This window comes from Micromesistius poutassou (genome assembly GCF_964030765.1).
Source record: "Micromesistius poutassou genome assembly, chromosome: 1".
Classification (NCBI taxonomy): domain Eukaryota; kingdom Metazoa; phylum Chordata; class Actinopteri; order Gadiformes; family Gadidae; genus Micromesistius; species Micromesistius poutassou.
In genome coordinates this window covers 10,117,822-10,140,282 of record NC_140271.1, presented here as the reverse complement: position 1 = coordinate 10,140,282, position 22,461 = coordinate 10,117,822, and the positions used below count along the sequence as shown (strand labels likewise).

At 45.0% G+C, this 22,461-nt stretch overlaps 2 protein-coding genes and 2 long non-coding RNA genes across 5 annotated transcripts; all 4 read left to right on the top strand.

The window, feature by feature from the left end:
- The first annotated feature begins 91 nt into the window (after positions 1-91).
- Positions 92-2,601, top strand: LOC311351003. Its single transcript, XR_014636710.1, has 6 exons — positions 92-172; positions 293-353; positions 481-1,029; positions 1,379-1,536; positions 1,676-1,812; positions 1,971-2,601. It is a non-coding gene; the product is annotated as an uncharacterized lncRNA (long non-coding RNA).
- A 7,835-nt stretch (positions 2,602-10,436) lies between these two features.
- LOC311383085 (uncharacterized protein) lies at positions 10,437-16,132 on the top strand (the record flags this gene model as incomplete). The annotated part of the gene is made up of 11 exons (XM_084488558.1): positions 10,437-10,575; positions 10,934-11,088; positions 11,228-11,358; positions 11,521-11,697; positions 13,511-13,556; positions 13,666-13,784; positions 14,126-14,279; positions 14,602-14,763; positions 15,066-15,212; positions 15,511-15,657; positions 15,956-16,132. The coding sequence occupies exons 1-11, from the start codon at positions 10,563-10,565 to the stop codon at positions 16,130-16,132; spliced, it is 1,428 nt and encodes a 475-aa protein (XP_084344684.1). The 5' UTR covers positions 10,437-10,562.
- A 377-nt stretch (positions 16,133-16,509) lies between these two features.
- Positions 16,510-20,561, top strand: LOC311354747 (dual specificity tyrosine-phosphorylation-regulated kinase 4-like). Of its 2 annotated transcripts, XM_084474595.1 has the most exons (12): positions 16,510-16,603; positions 16,734-16,794; positions 17,759-17,916; positions 18,062-18,198; positions 18,333-18,458; positions 18,669-18,807; positions 18,911-18,977; positions 19,086-19,258; positions 19,343-19,403; positions 19,533-19,629; positions 19,894-20,179; positions 20,425-20,561. In XM_084474595.1, exons 2-11 carry the CDS (start codon positions 16,743-16,745, stop codon positions 20,069-20,071), a joined length of 1,188 nt encoding a protein of 395 aa, XP_084330721.1. In that variant the 5' UTR covers positions 16,510-16,603; positions 16,734-16,742; the 3' UTR covers positions 20,072-20,179; positions 20,425-20,561. The 2 variants fall into 2 exon arrangements, with proteins under 2 accessions (XP_084330721.1, XP_084330722.1); XM_084474596.1 differs by lacking the exon at positions 16,734-16,794 and having other exon boundaries at positions 16,513-16,603.
- A 105-nt stretch (positions 20,562-20,666) lies between these two features.
- LOC311384021 lies at positions 20,667-22,107 on the top strand. Its single transcript, XR_014650826.1, has 4 exons — positions 20,667-20,747; positions 20,868-20,928; positions 21,056-21,604; positions 21,954-22,107. It is a non-coding gene; the product is annotated as an uncharacterized lncRNA (long non-coding RNA).
- Positions 22,108-22,461: the final 354 nt, after the last annotated feature.

Sequence of the window (22,461 nt, the reverse complement as noted above, 5' to 3'; positions counted from 1 at the left end):
TCATAATCTAAGTCCTCCATGTTGACACGTTTTGTTTTGAATATACACTTAATGCACGTCTTTGGGATTCAATGTATATTTTCTGTTTAGGAGAACATCCTCGTATCAGAAGATGACTCAGAGGTCATAAAGGTGGCTGCCTTTGGGTCAAGCCTTCTGGAACATCGAAGCAGTGAGTGTGTGGCCTTTTACCTTGACCAAAAAACACCCATCTTTAAAGGTAGCTGTTTCTTTCCAAAGCTACTGTTCATTTGAATGATGAACCTTGTCTTGTGTGCGCGTTCTGTTGAAGCTGCTGGGTGTTCCTCTAAAGGGTATGCTGAAGGAGACCCCGCTTCAGGACTTGATCTCTGGTGAGTAGAAACTAAACCATCCTCCAGTTGTCCTCCCAGTGTCATGACAAAATGTCCTTGGCCTCTTGGTTTGCTGTGTACTTCAGTTGTTGTTGTTGTGTGATGTTGTTGTGTGACGTTAATGCAGGTCGAAGGAGACAGCAGACGCATGACCAGGTGGTGTCTGTCTATGGCCCTGGAGACGAGGACCAACTCTTTCTTGACTTCATCCAGCGCTGTGTCGCGTAAGTGTACCTCCACTCTGACCCAAGTGTGACGTTTTATACGGTCCCCAAGTCCTCACTTATGTATTTATTCCAACACGTGCTATGTTAAGTTGTTACGAGGGGATATAAAGTAGTCCTGGAGGTTGTAGCATTAGAACCAGGGTCAGGTCGTGACCATCGGCGGCAAATCATTCAGTGCACATGTAAGGAAATAATGTCTTCCACATTCAGCGTGTTACAGATATGTTAAAGCCTGTTCTTGTTGATCTGGCGATGTTAACACACGAGCCGGCAAAGCGCATGCTGAGGCCATGCAGCATCCGTGGATTCTGGAGCACTTCCAGAGTCCCTGCTCCAGCGTGGACTCTTCTCCTCATCAGTCCAGTAGCTGGGAACACATGGTGGACTGGTGGACCAGCAACGCAGCCCAGCCGAGTCCCAGGACATATACCGTTACATGAGCCCCACAAGTGAGTCATTGTTCATTTTTGTGTTGTTATAATGTCCAACAGTTTTGTCCATACGATGTTTGATCTGATATTGGATACGAAAAAAGACATTGGAGACTAAAGCTTTGCAGTCCACGGATGTGGTAAAACATACGTTTAGACTCCAATGTTTTCAGACCAACCCTAGTTTACCATTACCATCTCATCATCAACCTTGAGACGAGTTAAAACTTAAAAAGACCACATCACCTTCTAAACCCTTTCCTTCACGAAAGGACGGATGCCTGTCCCTTTCATCAGGCCATCACTTCCTGCTGAGCAACAAGGCCTCAACATGCTCCCTGTGTCTCGTTTCTTTCCCTGCACACAGATGCCTTGACGGCCTACAAAAAACACCTGACACTGTTTGAGTAGAGGGGAATCAAACAGTACATCGAGGTGTGGTACCATGGCATAGCGTTAGAGAAGGTCCAGCAGAATTGCACCCTCTACCATGGTTATGATGACATCAAGGGACACAACACGATGGTAAATATTGACGCGTGTTTTCCTTAGGGACCACAAACCCTTTCAGAGTAGAGGAATGGGCTTTGTTGGGTTCAGTGAGATGTATTTATATTTATTCACAGTTGGTTCTCTATGTAATTAATGGGGCTTTTAAATGCAGGTTATCAAAGACCACATCGCCTACCGCTATGAGGTCCTGGAGCTGATGGGTCAGGGCGGCTTCGGTCGAGTCCTCAAATGCAGAGACCACAAAACCAAGCAGCTGGTAGCCATGAAGGTCATTGCGAACAACCAAAGGTATCTTATCACGGATCAAGCTCAATGACAGTGTTCAATAGTTAGATTAAACTAACATTTCATATTTAACCATTCAAATCACAGTCTGTAATCAATATGCCAATCCATATTATGCTAAACAATTACTATCCTTGAACCTCAAACCAACCAATCAACAGGTTTAACGATGACGTGGCCAACGTCGTCTACGTGAAGGAGCACTTCCACTTCCGTAACCAAATGGACACACATTTGGACATGTAATAAAGTATTATCTAATCTAATCTATCTAATCTAATCTAATGTGTGGAGAATATCATGCTTCAAATGGAGCAGGATATCTCCTGCCGTCTCGGTACCTCTGGTGGTACTGAGACGGGTGACTTGTGGGTGGAGGCCGTGGAATCGACCCCCAGCTTGCCTGACACTGGGTTGTTGTCAGACGGAGCTGCTGAGGATGCAGAGATGGTGGCGAATCGACGACAGAGACTTGATGCTACACAAAATGTCCGCAGGAGAGACAAACTGAAGAAAAACCTCACGCACGGCTGGACGTTGATGTTAAGAAGCAGCTCTTCCCAAAGAGGAGTTGCACCATTTGTTCACAGACTGAGTGCTACTGGGGGTTCAGGAGATACTCCACAACCCACACTAGGTGAAGGAAAGCTCTCTGGTGGTTCCTGTTGTGCAGGGCCTGACAATTTGAGAAGGGTCCAGCGTCAGCTGGACACTTATTACTCCTGTCTTTTGTTTTATTTGTTTTATTTTGTAATCTCTTCCATGTTTGCATGTCAATAAAACTGTTTTGTTTGTTTATTATTTTATAATCCTTTAATATTTAATAGTGCAGCCCTACATTAAAATGTGGCGTTGTCGGTTACAAGCCCAAAACCTTGGCAAGACATTTGTTCATATTGTATTTCATGCCACCAAATAGTCTACAGTAAATATGGGGATCTCACGAGTCACGACAATATATATATAATGTATATATACACATGCGCGCGTGCACACACACACACACACACACACACACACACACACACACACACACACACACACACACACACACACACACACACACACACACATACACACACAGGGCCACGGTCGAGAGGTCATCTCTCATGACGTCACAATGAGCTGCGTAAGGTTATTTTTCAGAATCTTTAATGTTTGCATTTGTCATGACAACTGTCACTCATATTGAAGACGCTTCTGATCTGAAGAGATATTGCTCGACGATTTCGACGATTTCCTTCTGATTATAAATAAGTGTCTTTAGTCTCAGTATTGTTTCTGCAAGGAACGAACGGTCCCAGTTGACGGTTTGATCCAGTAGGAAACAAAGGTAGGTTTCCGTGACTTTCCGCCACTCTTTTGAGAAAAGTTCGATTTTTTTTCTGGCAGATAATTGTCAGGTAAATAGGATTAATTTTGAGTTATAGGCCCTGTCTGTCGTGTTGGTTTAATATTTGATCTGATGCATCGTTTCTCCGTGATATGAAGGCGTCCCATAGTGCGGCCCTCAAGTCGGCCCAATCGGTTTTCTTTCCCCCCTGACCTTTAACCGCTGACCAAAGTCTTCATCAAAATATGAATTAATAACTTAATTGACCTAATTAACTATTGTAGCCTATTAGTGCTACGTTAGGCCTATGTTGATTCAACTTCAAAGTCATCAATCCATCCAATCCGTGACACTGAACACTACAAAAAGATAAGTGCTGGGGAAACGTCCCCTGGTTAAATCACGGCCCTAGGCGGTAAATCCTCGCAGGGCGAGGAGAGGTGAATTGTGAATTGAAAGAGAAAGACAACCCTTTGATTTTGTTTGATCAGATAGTTCCCGTACGAAGCTTATTTTTTTCTGCAGGATGACTGAAAACGATAGACATTTAGACATTTAGACATTAGTTTTGACCCACTGGCTAGTTCTCTGACATCTCATTGCACTTGAGAATCGCGTCTTGATATTGTAAGTTAAAATGTTAATGCAGAGTCACTGAATTAGCCAGCAATTCTTTAAGATATAAAGACAGCCCTATACAACCTTACGCACCTGTTTAATAGATCGTTGAAGTCGAGGTTTCGGATGCAAATAGTTGTGCTCTGTCTCACGTCAAATGTGAACATTTCCTAATAAATAATAATAATAATCACAATAGTAACAATATTATTATTCATAATAATAACCAGAAAAATAAGCAACGTGAAGTTGCATCACGCCGGGCGCCATAGTCTGAGACAGAACCCTCAGACCATCAGACACAGCGACCCCAACACGGTGTGACGTCAACTTCACGTCCCCTTATAAACGCATTAAAAATATCAATCTTAAATGATTCTAAATATCAAATATCTAACACAACCTCCCTCTCCTTGTATTGTATCAGGAGCTTAGGAACATGGATGCCCGCCTCCCCAAGTATGCGCCCAAGCCCAAGCCTCCTGCTCAGAAGAGGATCTTGCTTCCAGCGCTCACCCAGACCCCCTCCGCCGTGACGGTGACCTGGTCAGTGTTCCTGGTGAACTAGTCCGCTAGTGTCCTACATGTCCACATTACTTACATCATTTCAAATGAGACTCCCCGCTATAAGCTATGTGTATAGTGCATACACAGAGACATGGTATATGTTATGAATCACAGCTCATGGTGTTGGCCAATATGTCTACCTGTACGTTCCTGTATAGAGGGATGAAAAGGACATGTAGAACACCACATGAAACCCTGACTTGCAAAACACAAAAAAGTTTTTTAATTCTAATTCAAAAGACTTCAATGCAAAGTACTCAGTAACGTCCACTGAGATCATAACCATTGCGTGTTTCCTCCCTCAGGAATCAGGTGCCAGTCGAATGGACGGACCCTCTGCCCCCGCTGGTCTTAAAGTCTGCGGCGGTGAACAAGGCTCCTCTTCAGAAGGGGAAGACCCGCGTCCTTCCAGACATCATCAAGACCCAGCAGAGACCCGTCCTCCGTGATGGTGTCCTGGTCAGTATTCCTGCTGAACTAGTCCGCTAGTGTCCTACATGTCCAAATTACTTACATCATTTCAAATGAGACACATACGCTATGTGTATAGTGCACATGGACATGGTATATGTTATGAATCACAGCTCATGGTGTTGGCCAATATGTCTACCTGTGCTACCTGTATGATGGGATAAAAAGGACATGTAGCCACATGAAACCCTGATTTGCTAAAGACAAAAAAGTGTTGTAATTCTAATTCATTCATGCGAATCGCTCAGTAATGTCCACTGAGATCATAACCATTGCGTCTTTCCACCCTCAGGAGCCAAAAATCAAAAATAGGGTCCACTGGAAGGACCCTCTGCCCCCGCTGGTCTTACAGTCTGCAACGGTGAACAAGTCTCCTCTTGAGAAGAGGAAGACCCCCGTCCTTCCAGCGCTCACCAATACCCAGCAGAGACCCCTCCTCCGTGATGGTGAACTGGTCAGTGTTCCTGGTGAACTAATCCGCAAGTGTCCTACATGTCCACATTACTTACATAATTTCAAATGAGACTCCCCACTATACGGTATGTGTATAGTGCATACCGGTACACATTGACATGGTATATGTTATGAATCACAGCTCATGTTGGTGATAAATATGTCTATCTGTGCGTTCCTGTATAATGGAATGAAAAGGACATGTAGAACACCACCATGAAACACTGATTTGCAAAACACCAAAAAGTGTTCTAATTCAAATGACTTCAATGCAAAGCGCTCAGTAACGTCCACTGAGATCATAACCATTGCATCTTTCCACCCTCAGGAGCCAATCAAAAGGAAGGACCCTCTGCCCCCACTGGTCTTGAAGTCTGCGGCGGTGAACAAGGCTCCTCTTCAGAAGGGGAAGACCCCCGTCCTTCCAGACATCATCAAGACCCAGCAGAGACCCCTCCTCCGTGATGGTGTCCTGGTCAGTATTCCTGCTGAACTAGTCCACTAGGGTCCTACATGTCCACATTACTTACATCATTACAAATGGTTAGCCTAATAGCATCATTGCCTAAGTCATATTTTGGCCAAATTGTGATATCTAACCTAACTCTAGCCTCCTAACGCTGCTGATTCACTGTGCCTTATTGGCTATAGCATAAGCCAATCAGACTGCTCTTTTACATTCCATAATCTGCCTAAGTCAGCTATTTGATTCAGGCCTTTATGACACTAAATACTAGATGCACCTTAAAATGTGCCTTAGGTAAATGATGCTTTGGGGCTTTGAACAAAATGACACAGGCTTGACACCGTTGCGTCTTTCCTCCCTCAGGAGCCAATGAAAAGGATGGACCCTCTGCCCCCGCTGGTCTTAAAGTCTGAGGCGGTGAAAAAGGCTCCTCTTCAGAAGGGGAAGACGACCGTCCTTCCAGACTTTGACACGACCCCCCAGAAAGACCCCCGCCCTGGTGCTGAACTGGTCAGTGATCTGCTCCTTAAGTCCCAATTGCTCTCTCATCTTCTCAATGTTACGAAGAGGATGTTCAGTGTTCACGTTGTGTGTGTGTGTGTGTGTGTGTGTGTGTGTGTGTGTGTGTGTGTGTGTGTGTGTGTGATTTCTATCTTGGACCAAAAGCTGCAGAGAATGCAGAAGGAGAAGTACCGGTGGTGTGATGGCCAACGATTGCCCGCAACAGGTAGATAGATAGATAGATAGATGTATACTTTATTAATCCCCAGGGGAAATTCAGTCACAGTAGCTTGAATACGTCATCCATAGCATACAACATAAACTAGATGATAAAATCAAATAAAATATCCATATGGATAATATGGACAAATAAAAGATATGCTAAGGTGCTCTTGGATAATGTGTGTCATGATGGTAGTGCTGCTGAGCAACAAGGCCTCAACATGCTCCCTGTGTCTCGTTTCTTTCCCTGCATACAGATGCCTTGTCAATCTTCAGAAAACACCTGACACCATTTGAGCGGAGGGAAATCAAAGAGTACAAGGAGGTGTGGTACCTTGGCATAGCTGCAGAGAAGATCCAGCAGAAATGCACCTTCCGCCATGGTTATGATGACCGCCAGGGACACTACAAGATGGTAAATAAATACCCACACGTGTCCCCCAGAGGGATCCTACCACAAACCCTTTCAGAGTAGAAGAATGGGCTTTGTTGGGTCCAGCGAGATGTATTTATATTTATTCACCGTTGGTTCTCTCATGTTATGAATGTTTTTTTTAAATGCAGGTTGTCAAAGACCACATCGCCTACCGCTATGAGGTCCTGGAGCTGATGGGTCAGGGCAGCTTGAGTCGAGTCCTCAAGTGCAGAGACCACAAAACCAAGCAGCTGGTAGCCATGAAGGTCATTGCAAAAAACCCAAGGTATCCTATCATGGATCAAGCTCAATGATAGAGTGCAATCGTTACATTAAATGTACATTTCACATTTTACCATTCAAATCACATTCTGTCATCAATATGCCAATCCATATGATCCTAAACAATTACTATCCATGAACCTCAAACCAACCAATCAATAGGTTTGCAGATGTGGCGATGGCAGAGGTGGAAATTCTGGAGCTTCTCCAAAAGAACGATGTGCCTGGCGTGGCCAACGTCGTCCACATGAAGGAGCACTTCCACTTCCGTGAACATGTGTGCATCACCTTTGACCTCATGGGGTGGGTTTGGAACACAAAAGCTTCATATCATGCCCACTCATATAGAAATAAGACACCAACAACAAACAAGGTGTTTGTAATTGATAATATCAGTGCCAATAACAATACAAATGTTGCTTCAAATATCTCTGCTTGACAAAGGCATTAGGTGAAAGAGAGAAAGACCTAGGACAAAGCTTTATGAATCCTCTCAATGTTTAATCTTTCCAGAAAGAACCTGTATGAGGGGATGAAGGAGAGAGGGTTCAGAGGGCTGGGCACCTCTCAGTTGAGGAGCCATGCCATCTCTCTTGTGCAGTCTCTCCAGTTCCTTGGTAGGACCGGCATCATCCACTGCGACCTGAAACCGGTAGGAGCCTAATCATAATCTAAGTCCTCCATGTTGACACATTTAGTTAGAATATACACTTTATGCACATGGCTTTTGGAATCAATATCTATTTTCTGTTTAGGAGAACATCCTGGTATCAGAAGATGACTCAGAGGTCATAAAGGTGGCTGACTTTGGGTCAAGCCTCCTGGAGCATCGCAACAGTGAGTGTTTGGCCTTTTACCTTGACCGAAAAACATCAATCTTTAAAGGTAGCTGTTTATTTCTGAAGCTAATGTTCATTTCAATGATCACCTTGTCCTTCTCCACAGCCGATCCTTTTGCCCAGACACTGACCTACAAGTCCCCAGAAGCTATTCTGAAGAGGGCCTACAGCAAGGCCATTGACATGTGGAGTCTGGGCTGCATCTTAGCTGAGCTCAAGACAGGCCAGATCCTATTTGATGTGCACCATGAGAAAGCGCTAGTGCTGGAAATGGCGAAGGTAATGAATACCTAGTTAGGTTGGCAATAATATTTCAACGCCAGACTGTTATTCTAATGGGTCGGTGTGCGTGTTCTGTTGAAGCTGCTGGGTGTTCCTCCATTGGATTGGCTGAAGAGGACCACGCTTCGGGACGAGCTCTCTGGTGAGTAGAAACTAAACCACCCGCAAGTTGTACTCCCAGTGACACGACACAATGTCCTTGGTCTCTTGGTTGTTGTGTACTTCAGTTGTTGTTGTTGTGTGATGTTGTTGTGCGACGTTAATGCAGGTCCAAGCAACAGCAGAGACATGACCAGGCTGAGTCTGTCTAGGGCCCTGGACACGGAGGACGAAGTCTTTCTGGACTTCATCCAGAGCTGTCTCGAGTAGGTGCACCTCCACTCTGACCCAAGTGTGACGTTTGATACGGTCCCTTGAGTCCTCGCTTATGTATTTATTCGAACCTGTGCTATGTTAAGTTGTTATGATGGGATACAAAGTAGTCTTGGAGGTTGCAGCACTAGAACCAGGGTCAGGTCGTGACAATTGGCGGGAAATTATTTAGCGCATATATAAGGAAACAATGTCTTCTACATTCAGCGGGTCGCAGATATGTTGATCCCTGTTCTTGTTGACCTGGTGGTGTTAAGATACGAGCCGGAGAAGCGCATGTCCCCGGATGAGGCCATGCAGCATCCGTGGATTCTGGAGCACTTCCAGAGTCCCAGCTCCAGTGCGGCCACTTCTCCTCACCAGTCCAATAACTTGGAGCACATGGTGGACTCTGCCAGCGATGCAGCCCCGTCCACCTCCGGGGCAGGGCCGTGACCGGACGGGGCCATGGAGGAGGAGGCAGGAGGAGGGAGGGGGCGCTGAATAAAGCCGGTCCCTCCATCACGGCGACATGCGTCGTTACATGAGCCCCCCAAGTGAGTCGTTGTTCATTTTTGTGTTGTTATAATGACCAACAGTTTTGTCCATACAATGTTTGATCTCCTATTAGATACGAAAAAAGACAAACAGACAAAGACAAACAAGTTGTTTGTAATTGATAATAACAGTGTCAATAACAATACAATTGTTGCTTCAATTGTGCTTGACAAAGGCATTAGGTGAAAGAGTGAAATACCTAGGACAACGCTTTATGAATACTTTTAATGTGTAATATTTCCAGAAAGAACCTGGATGAGGTGATGAACGAGAGAGAGTTCAGAGTGCTGGGCACCTCTCAGTTGAGGAGCCATGCCATCTCTCTTGTGCAGTCTCTCCAGTTCCTCGGAAGGGCCGGCATCATCCACTGTGACCTGAAACCAGTAGGAGCCTCATCATAATCTAAGTCCTCCATATTGACACGTTTTGTTTTGAATATACACTTAATGCACGTCTTTGGGATTCAATGTATATTTTCTGTTTAGGAGAACATCCTCGTATCAGAAGATGACTCAGAGGTCATAAAGGTGGCTGACTTTGGGTCAAGCCTTCTGGAACATCGAAGCAGTGAGTGTGTGGCCTTTTACCTTGACCGAAAAACACCCATCTTTAAAGTTTCTTAGCTGTAGCTGTTTCTTCCCAAAGCTACTGTTCATTTGAATGATGAACCTTGTCTTGTGTGCGTGTTCTGTTGAAGCTGCTGGGTGTTCCCCCAAAGGGTATGCTGAAGGAGACCCCGCTTCAGGACTTGATCTCTGGTGAGTATAAACTAAACCATCCTCCAGTTGTCCTCCCAGTGTCACGACAAAATGTCCTTGGCCTCTTGGTTTGCTGTGTACTTCAGTTGTTGTTGTTGTGTGATGTTGTTGTGTGACGTTAATGCAGGTCGAAGGAGACAGCAGACGCATGACCAGGTGGTGTCTGTCTATGGCCCTGGAGACGAGGACCAACTCTTTCTTGACTTCATCCAGCGCTGTGTCACGTAAGTGCACCTCCACTCTGACCCAAGTGTGACGTTTTATACGGTCCCCAAGTCCTCGCTTATGTATTTATTCCAACAGGTGCTATGTTAAGTTGTTATGAGGGGATATAAAGTAGTCCTGGAGGTTGTAGCACTAGAACCAGGGTCAGGTCGTGACCATTGGCGGCAAATCATTTAGTGCACATGTAAGGAAATAATGTCTTCCAAGCCTGTTCTTGTTGATCTGGCGATGTTAACACACGAGCCGGCAAAGCGCATGCTGAGGCCATGCAGCATCCGTGGATTCTGGAGCACTTCCAGAGTCCCTGCTCCAGCGTGGACTCTTCTCCTCACCAGTCCAGTAGCTGGGAACACATGGTGGACTGGTGGACCAGCAACGCAGCCCAGCCGAGTCCCAGGACATATACCGTTACATGAGCCCCACAAGTGAGTCATTGTTCATTTTTGTGTTGTTATGTCCAACAGTTTTGTCCGTACGATGTTTGGTCTGATATTGGATACGAAAAAAGACATTGGAGACTAAAGCTTTGCAGTCCACGGATGTGGTAAAACATATGTTTAGACTCCAATGTTGGTACTGACATTTTCAGACCAACCCTAGTTTACCATTACCATCTCATCATCAACCTTGAGACAAGTTAAAACTTAAAAAGACCACATCACCTTCTAAACCCTTTCCTTCACGAAGGGACGGATGCCTGTCCCTTTCATCAGGCCATCACTTCCTGCTGAGCAACAAGGCCTCAACATGCTCCCTGTGTCTCGTTTCTTTCCCTGCACACAGATGCCTTGACGGCCTACAAAAAACACCTGACACTGTTTGAGCAGAGGGGAATCAAACAGTACATTGAGGTGTGGCATGGCATAGCGTTAGAGAAGGTCCAGCAGAATTGCACCCTCTACCATGGTTATGATGACATCAAGGGACACAACACGATGGTAAATACTAACACGTGTTCTCCTTAGGGACCACAAACCCTTTCAGAGTAGAGGAATGGGCTTTGTTGGGTTCAGTGAGATGTATTTATATTTATTCACAGTTGGTTCTCTATGTAATTAATGGGGCTTTTAAATGCAGGTAATCAAAGATCACATCGCCTATGAGGTCCTGGAGCTGATGGGTCAGGGAAGCTTCGGTCGAGTCCTCAAATGCAGAGACCACAAAACCAAGCAGCTGGTAGCCATGAAGGTCATTGCGAACAGCCAAAGGTAACTATCTTATCACGGATCAAGCTCAATGACAGTGTTCAATCGTTACATTAAACTAACATTTCATATTTAACCATTCAAATCACAGTCTGCAATCAATATGCCAATCCATATAATGCTAAACAATTACTATCCTTGAACCTCAAACCAACCAATCAACAGGTTTGCAGAGGCGAAGGCAGAGGTGGAAATTCTGGAGCTGATCAAGAAGAACGATGACGTGGCCAACGTCGTCCACGTGAAGGAGCACTTCCACTTCCGTAACCAAATGGACACACACTTGGACATGTGTGGAGAATATCATGCTTCAAATGGAGCAGGATATCTCCTGCCGTCTCGGTACCTCTGGTGGTACTGAGACGGGTGACTGGTGGGTGGAGGCCGTGGAATCGACCCCCAGCTTGCCTGACACTGGGTTGTTGTCAGACGGAGCTGCTGAGGATGCAGAGATGGTGGCGAATCGACGACAATAAATCAATAAATCTCTTTTGTTTGTCTAATACTGGCACTAAATGTCCATACTGTACATCCTTTGAATGTGAATGTACATACTGAACATACTGTGCCTACAATGGGCCGTGGCAGTGGTGTTGCATTACGCCTAAAGGCTTTTCCAAAGAAGGAATTGGCCGAGCGCACGCCTGGTGCTGAGGCCCATAGCTTATGGCAGCTATCAGATGGAAGATGTCTGCCTACAAGCATAGTGAAGAGATTGCTCTCTTTTATTACTCCCTTCTTTTGTTTTATTTGTGACATGTCTTATTTTATAATCCTTTAATATTTAATAGTGCAGCCCTACATTCAAATGTGGCGTTGTCGGTTACAAGCCCAAAACCTTGGCAAGACATTTGTTCATATTGTATTTCATGCCACCAAATAGTCTACAGTAAATATGGGGATCTCACGAGTCACGACAATATATATATAATGTATATATACACATGCACGCACACACACACACACACACACACACACACACACACACACACACACACACACACAAACACAGGGCCACGGTCGAGAGGTCATCTCTCTCATGACGTCACAATGAGCTGCGTAAGGTTATTTTTCAGAATCTTTAATGTTTGCATTTGTCATGACAACTGTCACTCATATTGAAGACGCTTCTGATCTGAAGAGATATTGCTCGACGATTTCGACGATTTCCTTCTGATTATAAATAAGTGTCTTTAGTCTCAGTATTGTTTCTGCAAGGAACGAACGGTCCAGTTGACGGTTTGATCCAGTAGGAAACAAAGGTAGGTTTCCGTGACTTTCCGCCACTCTTTTGAGAAAAGTTCGATTTTTTTTCTGGCAGATTATTGTCAGGTAAATAGGATTAATTTTGAGTTATAGGCCCTGTCTGTCGTGTTGGTTTAATATTTGATCTGATGCATCGTTTCTCCGTGATATGAAGGCGTCCCATAGTGCGGCCCTCGAGTCGGCCCAATCGGATTTCTTTCCCCCCTCACATTTAATCGCTCACCAAAGTCTTCACCAAAATATGAATTAATAACTTAATTGACCTAATTATTACTATTAACTATTTTAGCCTATTAGTGCTACGTTAGGCCTATGTTGATTCAACTTTAGTCATCAATCCATCCAATCCGTGACACTGAACACCACAAAAAGTTAAGCGCTGGGGAAACGTCCCCTGGTTAAATCACGGCCCTAGGCGGTAAATCCTCGCAGGCCGAGAGGTGAATTGTTAAGAAAGAGAAAGCCAACCCTTTAATTTTATTTGATAAGATAGTTCCCGTATAAAGCTTTTTTTTTTCCACAGGATGACTGAAAACGATAGACATTTAGACATTTAGACATTAGTTTTGACCCACTGGCTAGTTCTCTGACATCTCATTGCACTTGAGAATCGCGTATTGTAAGTTAAAATGTTAATGCAGAGTCACTGAATTAGCCAGCGATTATTTAAGATATAAAGACAGCCCTATACAACCTTACGCACCTGTTTAATAGATCGTTAAAGTCGAGGTTTCGGGTGCAAATAGTTGTGCTCTGTCTCACGTCAAATGTGAATAAATAATAATAAAATAATAATAATAGGAATAATCATAATAGTAACAATATTATTATTCATAATAATAACCACAAAAATAAGCAACGTGAAGTTGCGTCACGCCGGGCGCCATAGTCTGAGACAGAACCCTCAGACCATCAGAGACAGCGACCCCAACACGGTGTGACGTCAACTTCACGTCCCCTTATAAACGCATTAAAAATATCAATCTTAAATGATTCTAAATATCAAATATCTAACACAACCTCCCTCTCCTTGTATTGTATCAGGAGCTTAGGAACATGGATGCCCGCCTCCCCAAGCGTGCGCCCAAGTCCAAGCCTCCTGCTCAGAAAAGGATCCTGCTTCCAGCGCTCACCCAGACCCCCTCCGCCGTGACGGTGACCTGGTCAGTGTTCCTGGTGAACTAGTCCGCTAGTGTCCTACATGTCCACATTACTTACATCATTTCAAATGAGACTCCCCGCTATAAGCTATGTGTATAGTGCATACACAGAGACATGGTATATGTTATGAATCACAGCTCATGGTGTTGGCCAATATGTCTACCTGTGCGTTCCTGTATAGAGGGATGAAAAGGACATGTAGAAACCTGAAGAAACCTGAAGGACATGAAACCCTGACTTGCAAAACACAAAAAAGTGTTTTAATTCTAATTCAAAAGACTTCAATGCAAAGCGCTCAGTAACGTCCACTGAGATCATAACCATTGTGTGTTTCCTCCCTCAGGAATCAGGTGCCAATCGAATGGACGGACCCTCTGCCCCCGCTGGTCTTAAAGTCTGCGGTGGTGAACAAGGCTCCTCTTCAGAAGGGGAAGACCCGCGTCCTTCCAGGCATCCTTAAGACCCAGCAGAGACCCGTCCTCCATGATGGTGTCCTGGTCAGTATTCCTGCTGAACTAGTCCGCTAGTGGCCTACATGTCCAAATAAATTACTTACATCATTTCAAATGAGACTCCCCACTATACGCTATGTGTATAGTGCACATGGACATGGTATATGTTATGAATCACAGCTCATGGTGTTGGCCAATATGTCTACCTGTGCGTTCCTGTATAATGGGATGAAAAGGACATGTAGCCACATGAAACCCTGATTTGCTAAACACAAAAAAGTGTTGTAATTCTAATTCAAAAGACTTCAATGCGAATCGCTCAGTAACGTCCACTGAGATCATAACCATTGCGTCTTTCCACCCTCAGGAGCCAAAAATCAAAAAAAGGGTCCACTGGAAGGACCCTCTGCCCCCGCTGGTCTTACAGTCTGCGACGGTGAACAAGTCTCCTCTTGAGAAGAGGAAGACCCCCGTCCTTCCAGCGCTCACCAATACCCAGCAGAGACCCCTCCTCCGTGATGGTGAACTGGTCAGTGTTCCTGGTGAACTAGTCTGCAAGTGTCCTACGTATATGTCCACATTACTTACATCATTTCAAATGAGACTCCCCACTATACGGTATGTGTATAGTGCATACAGCTCATGTTGGTGATAAATATGTCTATCTGTGCGTTCCTGTATAATGGAATGAAAAGGACATGTAGAACACCACCATGAAACACTGATTTGCAAAACACCAAAAAGTGTTTTAATTCAAATTCAAATGACTTCAATGCAAAGCGCTCAGTAACGTCCACTGAGATCATAACCATTGCGTCTTTTCACCCTCAGGAGCCAATCAAAAGGAAGGAGCCTCTGCCCCCACTGGTCTTGAAGTCTGCGACGGTGAACAAGGCTCCTCTTCAGAAGGGGAAGACCCCCGTCCTTCCAGACATCATCAAGACCCAGCAGAGACCCCTCCTCCGTGATGGTGTCCTGGTCAGTATTCCTTCTGAACTAGTCCACTAGGGTCCTACATGTCCACATTACTTACATCATTTCAAATGAGACTCCCCACTATACGGTATGTGTATAGTGCATACAGCTCATGTTGGTGATAAATATGTCTATCTGTGCGTTCCTGTATAATGGAATGAAAAGGACATGTAGAACACCACCATGAAACACTGATTTGCAAAACACCAAAAACTGTTTTAATTCTAATTCAAATGACTTCAATGCAAAGCGCTCAGTAACGTCCACTGAGATCATAACCATTGCGTCTTTTCACCCTCAGGAGCCAATCAAAAGGAAGGAGCCTCTGCCCCCACTGGTCTTGAAGTCTGCGACGGTGAACAAGGCTCCTCTTCAGAAGGGGAAGACCCCCGTCCTTCCAGACATCATCAAGACCCAGCAGAGACCCCTCCTCCGTGATGGTGTCCTGGTCAGTATTCCTGCTGAACTAGTCCACTAGGGTCCTACATGTCCACATTACTTACATCATTTTAAATGAGACTCCCCACTATACGGTATGTGTATAGTGCATACAGCTCATGTTGGTGATAAATATGTCTATCTGTGCGTTCCTGTATAATGGAATGAAAAGGACATGTAGAACACCACCATGAAACACTGATTTGCAAAACACCAAAAAGTGTTTTAATTCTAATTCAAATGACTTCAATGCAAAGCGCTCAGTAACGTCCACTGAGATCATAACCATTGCGTCTTTTCACCCTCAGGAGACAATCAAATGGAAGGACCCTCTGCCCCCACTGGTCTTGAAGTCTGCGGCGGTGAACAAGGCTCCTCTTCAGAAGGGGAAGACCCCCGTCCTTCCAGACATCATCAAGACCCAGCAGAGACCCCTCCTCCGTGATGGTGTCCTGGTCAGTATTCCTGCTGAACTAGTCCACTAGGGTCCTACATGTCCACATTACTTACATCATTACAAATGGTTAGCCTAATAGCATCATTGCCTAAGTCATATTTTGGCCAAATTGTGATATCTAACCTAACTCTACCCTCCTAACGCTGCTGATTCACTGTGCCTTATTGGCTACAGCATAAGCCAATCAGAGTGCTCTTTTACATTCCATAATCTTCCTAAGTCAGCTATTTGATTTATGCCTTTATGACACTAAATACTAGATGCACCTTAAAATGTGCCTTAGGTAAATGATGCTTTGGGGCTTTGAACAAAATGACACAGGCTTGACACCATTGCGTCTTTCCTCCCTCAGGAGCCAATGAAAAGGATGGACCCTCTGCCCCCGCTGGTCTTAAAGTCTGAGGCGGTGAAAAAGGCTCCTCTTCAGAAGGGGAAGACGACCGTCCTTCCAGACTTTGACACGACCCCCCAGAAAGACCCCCGCCCTGCTGCTGAACTGGTCAGTGATCTGCTCCTTAAGTCCCAATTGCTCTCTCATCTTCTCAATGTTACGAAGAGGATGTTCAGTGTTCACGTTGTGTGTGTGTGTGTGTGTGTGTGTGTGTGTGATTTCTATCTTGGACCAAAAGCTGCAGAGAATGCAGAAGGAGAAGTACCGGTGGTGTGATGGCCAACGATTGCCCGCAGCAGGTAGATAGATAGATAGATAGATAGATGTATACTTTATTAATCCCCAGGGGAAATTCAAAGTCACAGTAGCTTGAATACGTCATCCATAGCATACAACATAAACTAGATGATAAAATCAAATTAAATATCCATATGGATAATATGGACAAATAAAATATATGCTAAGGTGCTCTTGGATAATGTAAAAAAAAAAAGCATTAAATATAGACAATAAAAAGTAAGCAGTAGTAAGCAGTTCCAGTAAACAGTGGACAGTCAGTACACTGTTAACGGGAGGTAGTGGAACTGGAAGTGGTGGAAAGGGAGACAGACTACGCAGAGAAGTCTATCCCTCCTCTTCCTCCCTTCAATGACACAATGTACAGTTGTATGGCCCTTGGGACAAATGATTTCCTCAGTCTATCAGTTGTACATGGCATTATGCGTAGTCTTGAGCTGATCATGCTCTTTTGCTTTGTGATCGTGCTGTGGAGTGGATGACAGTCTTTGCCCAAGATGGTGAGCAGTTTGTTGTTAGGTAAACACACTAGTGGTGGAAATCTTCATCTGTTGACAGCCTTGGCTAAGGGTTTCCCATTTCATGTAATGTAGGTAATGTTGCTGTGATTATTTGAATGCTAGTTGTGAGAAATGGCCCATCCGTCAGCCATTAGTGAGTGTAACGCTTTGTGAGATTTGTGATCGGTTTCCTGTCCCTGTAGGTGATCATTTAGATTGCAAATGTCTGCCGGCTCATATCTGATCAATCAGGTCGTCTCTACCCTGATTGGTTTGGGAAATCCATCTTGTTCTCTCTCTTTTGAACTCTTGAATCCTACCTACAGCACCATTTAAACCACTGTGTTTGAAAGCATAGCATTTCAAACTCCAGTGCTTCATGAAGAACAGGATACACACATCACTTCTTGCTGAGCAACAAGGCCTCAACATGCTCCCTGTGTCTCGTTTCTTTCCCTGCACACAGATGCCTTGTCAATCTTCAGAAAACACCTGACACCATTTGAGCGGAGGGAAATCAAAGAGTACAAGGAAGTGTGGTACCTTGGCATAGCTGCAGAGAAGATCCGGCAGAAATGCACCCTCCGCCATGGTTATGATGACCGCCAGGGACACTACAAGATGGTAAATACCCACACGTGTCCTCCTGAGGGATCCTACCACAAACCCTTTCAGAGTTGAAGAATGGGCTTTGTTGGGTCCAGCGAGATGTATTTATATTTATTCACCGTTGGTTCTCTCATGTCATGAATGGGTTTTTTAAATGCAGGTTGTCAAAGACCACATCGCCTACCGCTATGAGGTCCTGGAGCTGATGGGTCAGGGCAGCTTGAGTCGAGTCCTCAAGTGCAGAGACCACAAAACCAAGCAGCTGGTAGCCATGAAGGTCATTGCAAAAAACCCAAGGTATTTTATCATGGATCAAGCTCAATGATCACATTTCACATTTTACCATTCAAATCACATTCTGTCATCAATATGCCAATCCATATGATCCTAAACAATTACTATCCATGAACCTCAAACCAACCAATCAATAGGTTTGCAGATGTGGAAATTCTGGAGCTTCTCCAAAAGAACGATGTGCCTGGCATGGCCAACGTCATCCACATGAAGGAGCACTTCCACTTCCGTGAACATGTGTGCATCACCTTTGACCTCAAGGGGTGGGTTTGCAACACAAAAGCTTCATATCATGCCCACTCATATAGAAATAAGACACCAACAACAAACAAGGTGTTTGTAATTGATAATATCAGTGGCAATAACAATACAAATGTTGCTTCAAATATCTCTGCTTGACAAAGGCATTAGGTGAAAGAGAGAAAGACCTAGGACAAAGCTTTATGAATCCTCTTAATGTTTAATCTTTCCAGAAAGAACCTGTATGAGGGGATGAAGGAGAGAGGGTTCAGAGGGCTGGGCACCTCTCAATTGAGGAGCCATGCCATCTCTCTTGTGCAGTCTCTCCAGTTCCTTGGTAGGACAGGCATCATCCACTGCGACCTGAAACCGGTAGGAGCCTAATCATAATCTAAGTCCTCCATGTTGACACATTTAGTTAGAATATACACTTTATGCACATGGCTTTTGGAATCAATATCTATTTTCTGTTTAGGAGAACATCCTGGTATCAGAAGATGACTCAGAGGTCATAAAGGTGGCTGACCTGGAGCATTGCAACAGTGAGTGTTTGGCCTTTTACCTTGACCGAAAAACATCAATCTTTAAAGGTAGCTGTTTCTTTCTGAAGCTAATGTTCATTTCAATGATCACCTTGTACTTCTCCACAGCCGATCCTTTTGCCCAGACACTGACCTACAAGTCCCCAGAAGCTATTCTGAAGAGGGCCTACAGCAAGGCCATTGACATGTGGAGTCTGGGCTGCATCTTAGCTGAGCTCAAGACAGGCCAGATCCTATTTGATGTGCACCATGAGAAAGCGCTAGTGCTGGAAATGGCGAAGGTAATGAATACCTAGTTAGGTTGGCAATAATATTTCAACGCCCGACTGTTATTCTAATGGGTCGGTGTGCGTGTTCTGTTGAAGCTGCTGGGTGTTCCTCCATTGGATTGGCTGGAGACGACCACGCTTCGGGACGAGCTCTCTGGTGAGTAGAAACTAAACCACCCGCAAGTTGTACTCCCAGTGACACGACACAATGTCCTTGGTCTCTTGGTTGTTGTGTACTTCAGTTGTTGTTGTTGTTGTGTGATGTTGTTGTGCGACGTTAATGCAGGTCCAAGCAACAGCAGAGACATGACCAGGCAGAGTCTGTCTACGGCCCTGGACACGGAGGACGAAGTCTTTCTGGACTTCATCCGGAGCTGTCTCGAGTAGGTGCACCTCCAATCTGACCCAAGTGTGACGTTTGATACGGTCCCCCGAGTCCTCGCTTATATATTTATTCCAACCTGTGCTATGTTAAGTTGTTATGATGGGATACAAAGTAGTCTTGGAGGTTGCAGCACTAGAACCAGGGTCAGGTCGTGACAATTGGCGGGAAATTATTTAGCGCATATATAAGGAAACAATGTCTTCTACATTCAGCGGGTCGCAGATATGTTGATCCCTGTTCTTGTTGACCTGGCGGTGTTAAGATACGAGCCGGAGAAGCGCATGACCCCGGATGAGGCCATGCAGCATCCGTGGATTCTGGAGCACTTCCAGAGTCCCAGCTCCAGTGCGGCCACTTCTCCTCACCAGTCCAATAACTTGGAGCACATGGTGGACTCTGCCAGCGATGCAGCCCCGTCCACCTCCGGGGCAGGGCCGTGACCGGTCGAGGCCATGGAGGAGGAGGCAGGAGGCAGGAGGAGGGAGGGGGCGCTGAATAAAGCCGGTCCCTCCATCACGGCGACATGCGTCGTTACATGAGCCCCCCAAGTGAGTCGTTGTTCATTTTTGTGTTGTTATAATGACCAACAGTTTTGTCCATACAATGTTTGATCTCATATTAGATACGAAAAAAGACAAACAGACAAAGACAAACAAGTTGTTTGTAATTGATAATATCAGTGCCAATAACAATACAAATGTTGCTTCAATTGTGCTTGACAAAGGCATTAGGTGAAAGAGTGAAATACCTAGGACAACGCTTTATGAATACTTTTAATGTGTAATATTTCCAGAAAGAACCTGGATGAGGTGATGAACGAGAGAGAGTTCAGAGTGCTGGGCACCTCTCAGTTGAGGAGCCATGCCATCTCTCTTGTGCAGTCTCTCCAGTTCCTCGGAAGGGCCGGCATCATCCACTGTGACCTGAAACCAGTAGGAGCCTCATCATAATCTAAGTCCTCCATGTTGACACGTTTTGTTTTGAATATACACTTAATGCACGTCTTTGGGATTCAATGTATATTTTCTGTTTAGGAGAACATCCTCGTATCAGAAGATGACTCAGAGGTCATAAAGGTGGCTGCCTTTGGGTCAAGCCTTCTGGAACATCGAAGCAGTGAGTGTGTGGCCTTTTACCTTGACCAAAAAACACCCATCTTTAAAGGTAGCTGTTTCTTTCCAAAGCTACTGTTCATTTGAATGATGAACCTTGTCTTGTGTGCGCGTTCTGTTGAAGCTGCTGGGTGTTCCTCTAAAGGGTATGCTGAAGGAGACCCCGCTTCAGGACTTGATCTCTGGTGAGTAGAAACTAAACCATCCTCCAGTTGTCCTCCCAGTGTCATGACAAAATGTCCTTGGCCTCTTGGTTTGCTGTGTACTTCAGTTGTTGTTGTTGTGTGATGTTGTTGTGTGACGTTAATGCAGGTCGAAGGAGACAGCAGACGCATGACCAGGTGGTGTCTGTCTATGGCCCTGGAGACGAGGACCAACTCTTTCTTGACTTCATCCAGCGCTGTGTCGCGTAAGTGTACCTCCACTCTGACCCAAGTGTGACGTTTTATACGGTCCCCAAGTCCTCACTTATGTATTTATTCCAACACGTGCTATGTTAAGTTGTTACGAGGGGATATAAAGTAGTCCTGGAGGTTGTAGCATTAGAACCAGGGTCAGGTCGTGACCATCGGCGGCAAATCATTCAGTGCACATGTAAGGAAATAATGTCTTCCACATTCAGCGTGTTACAGATATGTTAAAGCCTGTTCTTGTTGATCTGGCGATGTTAACACACGAGCCGGCAAAGCGCATGCTGAGGCCATGCAGCATCCGTGGATTCTGGAGCACTTCCAGAGTCCCTGCTCCAGCGTGGACTCTTCTCCTCATCAGTCCAGTAGCTGGGAACACATGGTGGACTGGTGGACCAGCAACGCAGCCCAGCCGAGTCCCAGGACATATACCGTTACATGAGCCCCACAAGTGAGTCATTGTTCATTTTTGTGTTGTTATAATGTCCAACAGTTTTGTCCATACGATGTTTGATCTGATATTGGATACGAAAAAAGACATTGGAGACTAAAGCTTTGCAGTCCACGGATGTGGTAAAACATACGTTTAGACTCCAATGTTTTCAGACCAACCCTAGTTTACCATTACCATCTCATCATCAACCTTGAGACGAGTTAAAACTTAAAAAGACCACATCACCTTCTAAACCCTTTCCTTCACGAAAGGACGGATGCCTGTCCCTTTCATCAGGCCATCACTTCCTGCTGAGCAACAAGGCCTCAACATGCTCCCTGTGTCTCGTTTCTTTCCCTGCACACAGATGCCTTGACGGCCTACAAAAAACACCTGACACTGTTTGAGTAGAGGGGAATCAAACAGTACATCGAGGTGTGGTACCATGGCATAGCGTTAGAGAAGGTCCAGCAGAATTGCACCCTCTACCATGGTTATGATGACATCAAGGGACACAACACGATGGTAAATATTGACGCGTGTTTTCCTTAGGGACCACAAACCCTTTCAGAGTAGAGGAATGGGCTTTGTTGGGTTCAGTGAGATGTATTTATATTTATTCACAGTTGGTTCTCTATGTAATTAATGGGGCTTTTAAATGCAGGTTATCAAAGACCACATCGCCTACCGCTATGAGGTCCTGGAGCTGATGGGTCAGGGCGGCTTCGGTCGAGTCCTCAAATGCAGAGACCACAAAACCAAGCAGCTGGTAGCCATGAAGGTCATTGCGAACAACCAAAGGTATCTTATCACGGATCAAGCTCAATGACAGTGTTCAATAGTTAGATTAAACTAACATTTCATATTTAACCATT

Coding starts and splice junctions, on each gene's coding strand:
- LOC311354747 (XM_084474595.1), top strand. CDS start 16,743: ATGCAGAAGGAGAAGTACCGGTGGTGTGATGGCCAACGATTGCCCGCA. Junction 16,795..17,758: donor CCAACGATTGCCCGCAGCAG/GTAGATAGATAG, acceptor CCCTGCACACAG/ATGCCTTGTCAATCTTCAGA. Junction 17,917..18,061: donor GCCAGGGACACTACAAGATG/GTAAATACCCAC, acceptor TTTTAAATGCAG/GTTGTCAAAGACCACATCGC.